Source organism: Microtus ochrogaster, chromosome 18, assembly GCF_000317375.1.
Source record: "Microtus ochrogaster isolate Prairie Vole_2 chromosome 18, MicOch1.0, whole genome shotgun sequence".
Taxonomy (NCBI): domain Eukaryota; kingdom Metazoa; phylum Chordata; class Mammalia; order Rodentia; family Cricetidae; genus Microtus; species Microtus ochrogaster.
This window is the reverse complement of record NC_022020.1, coordinates 32,443,502-32,452,029: the sequence shown is the minus strand read 5'-3', so window position 1 is coordinate 32,452,029 and position 8,528 is coordinate 32,443,502. Positions and strand designations below refer to the sequence as shown.

General features: G+C 45.3%; 1 protein-coding gene across 5 annotated transcripts in view; it reads left to right on the top strand.

Annotated features, from left to right (window-relative positions):
- Mcc (MCC, WNT signaling pathway regulator) overlaps positions 1-8,528 on the top strand; it is a 279,416-nt gene that overhangs the window by 216,803 nt on the left and 54,085 nt on the right. For all 5 annotated transcript variants that reach the window (XM_026783515.1, XM_026783513.1, XM_026783516.1 and 2 more), the window contains exons 5-6: positions 2,717-2,880; positions 4,947-5,153. In XM_026783515.1, coding sequence (XP_026639316.1) covers positions 2,717-2,880; positions 4,947-5,153 — 371 coding nt within the window. The remainder of the gene's footprint in view (positions 1-2,716; positions 2,881-4,946; positions 5,154-8,528) is intronic.

Sequence of the window (8,528 nt, the reverse complement as noted above, 5' to 3'; positions counted from 1 at the left end):
GACACTGTGCTCTCTTGGGGACATTTCCAGGCTGCAGGCAGGTCCTGTGTGACACTGTGCTCTCTTGGGGACATTTCCAGGCTGCAGGCAGGTCCCTGAGAGAAGGACTTTGGCGTGGCCATCGGCGTGGCCATCGTGCATTTGTGAGCCTATCAGAATGGAGGACAGTCTCTTGTTCCTCTAGGAACTGTGCTTCCAGACTGGTCAGGGCTCAGCCACTGTCCAACAATGAGAAATGCTGCCCAAACCCTGCTCCTGCTCTTCCTTCTGTTCCTCGAGAACCGTTTAGAAGACAGACACATCGAGCATGACTCACACACCGTCGGTGGACCTGTGTGATCACAGTGTGGAGTGGCTGAATATAAGCTCCTTTTGCTCTTCGTCACACACACGCAGATCTGGGAATGCGTGTTCACCCAGCTCTGGATACCAGGGAACCTGCACCTGAGTAGGAACGGTCTTTCAGAGACTGGTCTGTGTGTTGGCAGCTGCTCCATGCTTGGACCCCTTTGCCTCAATTTGGGGCTAAGCTCCTCTTTGTCCTGTCCAGGTGAACTGGTGTGATGTGTATCTCCCCTCCCCACTGTCAGCATCTCCCGTGCGTAACGAAGAAGAGCTTAAGGCCTATGTAAAGTATCCTGGTGCTGACTGTCTTGTTTCTCTGTGGTGCTGACTCAACTGTGTAGCGCTGATTTTTTTTTACTCTTTTAAATTGCTTTTGATTGCCTACCCTGTTCTATTCCAAGATGCCGTGATGGGGAAGATCAAAGTCCCTTCTTTCATAGAAGCATGTGTTTTTAGAAGGGAAAGATAATGAACATACATGTTAGGTCAGATAGTGATGTTTCCTGCAAACACAGCAGGACAATGGCAAGGGGACCGGGCAGAGTTGGGAGATGGAATCCCCGTGCTCCAAATAGGAAGTCTTTGGTGGGGAAACTGCATGGTAAGTGGAAAGGAGCGTAGGTAGAGGAACATCTGGGAGAGATCAGAGCTGGACATCTCCTCGGGATAGAGAGAAGCTGGGCAGTAGGAAAGAGCAAGGGGACAGAGGAGCAGAGAGCCAACCTCGGGATTCTACCAGCCTGCACATTAGAACCATCTGAGAAACTGAAAACCTTTCCGGCATCTAGGCCCCACCCCCAGAGATTGTGGTTTAATTGGTCTGGGGTGGGGCCCTGGCATTGGCATTTTATAAATGCTCCCCAAGGAATTCCACAGTGCAGCCTGGGCTGAGGACATGAGTCTCCAATATGCAGAGCTTTTAATGACCATGGTAAGGAGTCTGATCTTAGGTAAGGGGTAGGGGGAGCCATTGAACAGTTTGACCTAGGAAGGTACCATCGCCTGCCTTTAAAAAGAGTCTCACTGTAGCTACAGTGGAGTTATTAGAACAACCAGCTTGAGAAGGAATGGCGCTTTGGAGAACAGTGATGTCAGCAGAGAGTAAGAACAGTTGCTCAGTTCAAGGATGAGTTTCAGAGGTTATAGTGACAAGGTGGATTGGAATTAGATGCGACACAAAAGGGCATCAAGGTTGCCTCCGAGTTGACCTGAGTAACTGGCTCGTTGGTGGGCTCCATTCACAGAGGTGGGAGAGATAGGAAGAGCCACTTTGAGAGGATGGAACCTTGGTTAGAGTAAAAGCCTCCTGCTGGATTGTTCTCTAGGTTCTGGAAACTAATAGATGTGGGCAGTCAAATGAGGTTGGTTAAAAGGTCCTGAGAAATCTACTTTCTATAATGTTGAACATTTTCTCCAAGTGCTCCAAAGCTTAGCAATAAAAGCAGTTGTCTTGTTAGTGCATTGAGCCTGTAACCAGAAGGGAGATTGGGAAGATACCAGCTTCTTGCATTCAGGACACAGGCTGGATTTAGGAGAAGGATTTGCTTGGGAAGATTGTAGTATCCTTCACGCAGAACTTGCTACAATAATTGGAGGTTATGCTAATATACAGGATTTGGAACAACAGGTAGAAGAATGGTTTTTGATTTTTAGAGGGATTTTTGTTCACAAAAAACTATGTTATAATATGTATCTAACTCATAATTTTCTTTCCCTGACCAGACTCTAGAATCCAGAAGTTTAATAGTAACCCAGATTGTTAAAATAAAATTATTAGAATTGTTTACATTTATATAGATAACTTGTTAGAAGTTGGTTATTCCCCAGTGGAGGAAATGGATTAAATTGTATAGGTGGAGCATTGTCAGGTGATGTATGGGGGCAGGAGCAGGGGGGACTTGAAGCTTTTTGAAGACAGGAATAGTTCTTACAGTTTTTGTTTTTTTATTATCTATTAGCGATGCTCGTTCTGAGTTTTTGTTGTTGTTCGGTGAAGTTATGAGACCTTTATTGAACTTCTGGAATCAGTGTTGGTCTGAATGGCTGAGCAAGAGGGTTTGACTAGAGTTTGAAGTCCCTTCTGGGGCACTTTGCTCTTACTAGCAAAACTCAATGTGGTTGCCTTTGATTGAAAGGCGAGAGAATTCTGAGTGAAGCAGGTATTTAGAAAATGGCCAAAGTCTAAAGGTTTGTATTGGCCGCAAGCCTCGGGCAGCAGCCAGTGGGATGGGGCTGGAGGATGCTGACTTTGGGAATGCTGTACTTCATTGTTCTTCTGTTGCTCCCGGATGGTCCCCTTCTGGTAGAAGAAACTGAGAACATTCATTGCCAGTCTGCCTGTTTAATGGATTTTCTCCTCATCCCCTCTCAGATAACTGCAGTGACCTGAACTCGGAGCTGCAGAGGGTCCTGACGGGGCTGGAGAGTGTTGTCTGCGGCAGGAAGAAGAGCAGCTGTAATCTCTCTGTAGCCGAGGTGGACAGGCACATTGAGCAGCTCACCACAGCCAGCGAGCACTGTGACTTGGCCATTAAGGTGGGCCTCCCTCCCCCTCCGCTTGGTTTTCTGAGGTTAGGGAGGAGAGAGGGCAGACAGCTTTCCTGGCTTTAGGCTTTCTTGAACACCTATCAGTCCCTGAAAGTCATACAAGCATATTGAGCCATCAGCTAGAAGCAGGAGCTCTATAAATATTTGTTGGGCTAAATTATGTGGGGGGGGGCATATCAACAATGATCAACATTGACTTTTCACTAAAAAGGGTGATTTACTTGGAAACCATCACATTAGTAGCATTAAACTACGTCACTTCAGTGTGGTGTACCATACTATTTTTCTTTCCTTTTCTTTTTGAGACAGGGTCTCATTATGTAGCCCTAGCTCACCTGGAACTGTAGACCAAGAAGACTTAAATTCATAGAAATCTACCTGCCTCTGCCTCCCAAGGGCTGGATTATGCACCATCACACCCAGCCGCTATATAGTATTCTTGTGTTGCAAGATGCCCTTAGATGCTTTCTTGCAGATTTGAGGTTTCTAGAACCCATCTTTGTGAGCTCGCAGTCTGTGCTGCTGGAGGAGGGAGGGATAAGGGTCTGGCTGAGTCACCCCATTCCCAGACAGTGTATCTGGATCTTGACCATGCCTTTCACATATGTTCCTCTTTCTTCTGAGAAGAGACTGAGTGAGAAAAAGAATTCATAGCATGTGCACCGCCTTGCCTCTTTCGGAATATTGGGAAAGGCAGGCCCTTCTTGATCCTGGGCCTCAGGTGTCTTTCTTTTACTTCGTTGTGGCTTAGTGACCTAGCCACCCACACTGGCATGTCTTACGGGAACCTATATGAAGGGACAGTCCAGCCCCCAGTTTCTGTCGGGAAGAACTCCGGATTGCCCAAGAGGGTGGTAGTGCCTGTGGGTGAGTCATAAAGTGCATGTCTGGTTCAGCTGCCTTTCTTTCCACTTTTCTTCATCTTTGTGGCAGTGAATAGGTGTTAGGATTTGCCATGAGGGGAAGCAGTCACTAACTGGTGCTTCTTTCTCTGGAGTCTCCCAAATCCCAGATTTGATTGTCTTGACATCTAGGGGACTAGCTTTGGCCTCAGCGTCTGGGACGGACAAAGATTTCTGGTAACTAGTTATGGAGAAAGCAGAGCCGAATAGACTGTCCTGGATTTGAAAGGAAGGACAAGGCGCACCACATGGGGACAGAGGCAACAAGGTTTGGGTGCCTGTCTTCCTCAGGGACCTGGCGTGGGTGACCAGCTGCTGTGTATAAAGCAGTGTTGGGAATCTTCCGTTTCTCATCACTGTGTGTTCCCCTTCTGTTTAAAAGCCAGCCGGGCCATGCTCTTTCTTTGTAAAGGACAATATGAACAAGTAGTTCCCAGAGCAAGCAGAGAATGGTCTTCCTAATTGTATGTGTCTTCCCGATCCTTCAGTCATGTGTCTAAAATGGAAATTTTGAAAGAACTTTCCAAATACTATTAAGATTTTCTTCTACTTGGTTCATATCCATTTCATTAGCTAAATGCATCTCTGCTGTCTGAGGAGCCTCCACCAAGGGCCCATGCTTTTCCTGTGTCACCAAAGCTTTACTTTTGTCCTTGCCATCCTGGGGCTCCACCTCATTCACACTATCCAAATGCCCGTGTGACATCCGGAGCGCGAACTGGTGATATGACCTGCCTCCTTGCTGAGCTGGCTCACGGAAGGCCTGTAATTTAAGAAACTTGCAATTAGACTTTGTGCACATCCTGCAACCTAGTGTTAGTCACTGCATTATCGGGATCCCTCCCTGGCCTGCTGCCTCTATGCAAATTGACCAGCTCTGGAGCTCCTACAGGAAAATCAACATTGTGTGGGTACCACACAGAGATTCAGCATCAAGAGGGGATCTTGTTGTCCTTAACTCTGGGGACTGCTGAGTAGTACAAACTACAATGCAGGCAAGTGACAGCATCCGCTGAATCTGAGCAGAGAATGACCAAGTGGTGTCACTGTGTACATGGGGCTCTCCACCCCACTCCTGGGTTCACAAGCTCCTTCCTGTCCTCTTTCTGCAAGAGCGCTAGCGTGGCTTTGATGTTTGACTGTGTTTTTCAGACAGTGGAGGAGATTGAGGGAGTTCTTGGTCGGGACCTGTATCCCAACCTGGCTGAGGAGCGGTCCCGGTGGGAGAAAGAGCTGGCTGGGTTGCGGGAAGAGAATGAAAGCCTGACAGCCATGCTGTGCAGCAAAGAAGAGGAGCTGAACCGGACCAAGGCCACCATGAACGCCATCCGCGAGGAGCGGGACAGGCTCCGGAGAAGGGTGAGTGTTTAGATAGTCCTGGCTTCGGCCTGGGCGTGGGGAGGTGGGCAGGTGTGCAGGCAGAGCCAAGGGCATCTGAGGCAAAGATTCTAGAACCTGGAATCGTAAGGAATCTCGGCCTTGGTAATCACTAGGTCATTCCAATTCTGAAATCATTCATCAAAGATCCTTAGGGTAGAACTAAGATGATAAAAACACTCTTCTCAGGAATCCTAAACGCATAGATGGCAGAATTATAGTAGGGCAGCAGGTCTCAGTCTCCTCTGGGATGTGCATCTTCCACTAGCTCAATTAAATATTTTGTTAAGATGAAGGTGGTGGTGGTGCACACTTTTAATCCCAACGCTTGGAAGGCAAAGGCAGGTGGATTTCTGTGAGTTCAAGGCTAGCCTGGTCTACAAGAGCTAGTTCCAGGACATGCTCCAAAGCTACAGAGAAACTCTGTCTTGTGGGGTTTCTACAAGAAACCCTGTCTTGAAAAAAAAAAAAATAAAAAAAATAATTTTTTTAAAAAATACAGTCTGATATTTTCATAATTGGAAAACATAGACATTTCCTTTTATTTTTTTCTTTAACTGTATAGTAGTTTCTCTCATTTATATTGAATAATATAAAAATCTCTTCTTGCTGGGTAGTGGTGGTGCACACCTTTAATCCCAGCACTTGGAAGGCAGAGGTAGGCAGATCTCTATGAATTTGAGGTCAGCCTGGTCTACAGCACTAGTTCCAGAACAGCCAGGGCTACATAGAGAAACTCTGTCTCGAAAAACAAGCAAACAAAGAAGCTATTATAGCTGTATGCATCTACGGGTGGCTGTGTACTTGCGTGTATGCAGGGATACACATGCATTTTTGTAGTGTGCACATGTGTGGGTGTGTACAGGTGTATGAGAGAGAGTGGCAGGGGTGCCCTGGTCTCCCCAAGAGGACCCACACTGGTTTGAAAACTACAGTGACAGGACATGTTTCTGCCACTGAAGATGCTGGTGTTCCAACAGCGAAGCATTGGACCAACTTTTCCAAAGATGCTCGTTCACCTGGCAGGGCCTGTGAGTTCTCCTTTGTCCGGCTATGGCTGTCAACTGTGATTGGACTGAGGATGGAAGAATTAATTCTTCTATCACAAACCATCCTTTCTCAACTTCACTTTAAATTGCAAAGCTTGCTTTCCTTTCAGTCTCAACTGAGGCAGTACAGGAGGTGGCTCCTCAGCTGTCCTCTGCCTGGTGATTCAGTACATGGAGTTCAATGAGGGGCTTGTAAGAGGCTAATGGACCATTAACATTGCTGTGTCTCCTTAACCCGGGAAGTAACTTGTTCTTCATTAAGGTTGGTGTGTGTAAATCATTCTGGTTTTTAAAGATGTTTTTATTATTTTAATTATGTAGGGGTGTGTGTGTGTATGTGTACCCATATGAGAGTATTTGCCCTTGAGAGAGTACAGATGCCTGTAGTGTCAGCCAGAAGAGTTGGGATTACAACCGTGGGTGCTGGGAGCTGAACTCTGGTTCTCTGGAAGAGCAGTAAGCCAGCAGTAACTGCTGAGCTTTCTCTACTTCCAATCATTCTGTTTATACTCTGTCTGTAAATATTCTTAATTTTTACTGGGTGGAGATATGGAATAAATTACTGGCTTTGAAGGTTGTCAGCTCTATCCCTCGTTGTGGGTGATGTCATAATTAAGGAGCCACTCTCCTGCCTCTATCTAGACAACATCTCTCTGAACTCAGAGAAGCGTGTTTCTAGAACCCGGCTGTATCTGATACTCCCTACGCGCGTGGGGGCTGTAAACAGTCAGGAGAGGCTGTGTCTGGGGATCCTGACGAAGCTGACTTAGCATGGAGGCCTACCCCACCTGTAATTTCCTGGGTCACACGTCACACTCCCGATCTCTATGACTGATAGTCTAATAAGTGTGTGCTGATGGTGCATGTTTTGCAAGGGAAATGTTGGCCTTCACTTTAACCATATATTGTGATTTTTCCCTCTAACATGGGTTAGTGAAGCATAAAGAACCCTTGGTTGTAACTAACAAGGAAAAAAAAGTCAGTCTCCCCTCCATCCAGAGTTTTTTTGGTTTTTTTTTTATTTTTTTTTATGGCTCTAGAGGCCACCACTAAGAGCCCCAGAAGCAGACTGCTTGAAATCACAGTCTGACCTACAAAGGTGCTTTTGTGAGTCTTTGGCAAGATCCCTGACCTGTCAGGGCCTGTTTGCTTTATCATGAAGATGATGATGATACGGGTGCAGGGTGATTAAACACTCCCGGAGTAAACTACACTGTGGTCAGCATGCAGTAAACGCTTGAAAACGAGCGGCAGTTGTTTTAAATGAAATCAAGATTGAGTGATATGGAAGGTTTTCCTTTACATCTTCTCTTTATCATAAGACGCCTTCGCTGTTTGAATATCTCTAACCCTGACAATGACAATTCAGGGTAAATATCTGCACATGTGAGCACATACACATTTCAGTCAAAATTTGTATCAGTTTTTACCCTTTTGTTTATGCCTTCATCATAATTTATATAATTTATATAATGTGCTCCTCATTTATCTCCAAACAGCAAAGTTTGAAGGATTATTTCTTCAAACGTATTTACCCTGTAATTGGGTTAACTTCACTTCTAGACAATTGTGAATCTTAAATAATTTTCTAAATGCTTTTGAATGTTAGGGTTTTTGTTTTTTTTTTTTTTTAGACTTTAAATACTGAAAGACGTCCAGCCCACATCACCCAGCGCATGTCATTTTCCCAAAGAGGGGTCTGTCTTTTGTGGTCTAATGTTTGCCTGGTCTTAGTCTTTGAGAGGGAATAAGGTTTAATTTCCTTCTGGTCTCTTTGTACATAATCTATGGCTGTTTTGCCTTTCTGTCTCTGTTGCAGCTCTGAGTTCACAATTCATCAATGTTGCCTGAAAAGCAATTCGGGCCATATATTTTCCCTTTGCTCATCTTCATTGCTTAGACTTTGACGAGATCAATGAAACTGGTGCTTGTCCCCTGCCTGCAATTAAACCAAGTGCCCTCCATAGGTCTTCTGAGCTTTGCTCAAGATTTAATTAAATTAAGGTCTTTAATGGAGTCAGTTAGCAAATTGGGTGGCTTGGCAGAACAATAACTAAGGGACAGCAGGGCAATATTATTATTGGTCTCTGTTCATTCTTAAATGAGATAATCATTTGTTTCTGAGTGCACTGTAATATAGCCCCTTATTTCCTCATACTTACAAAAGCAGATCCAAACTCCTCAAGCTAGAATTAGAAAGAAAATGTTTTGTTCTTTCATTCATTTATTCATGTAGAATAAATGATTAGTCTTCCCTGGCCAGGCAGGGGTCACAGTGATAAACTGGATACAACCCCTGGCTTCAGGG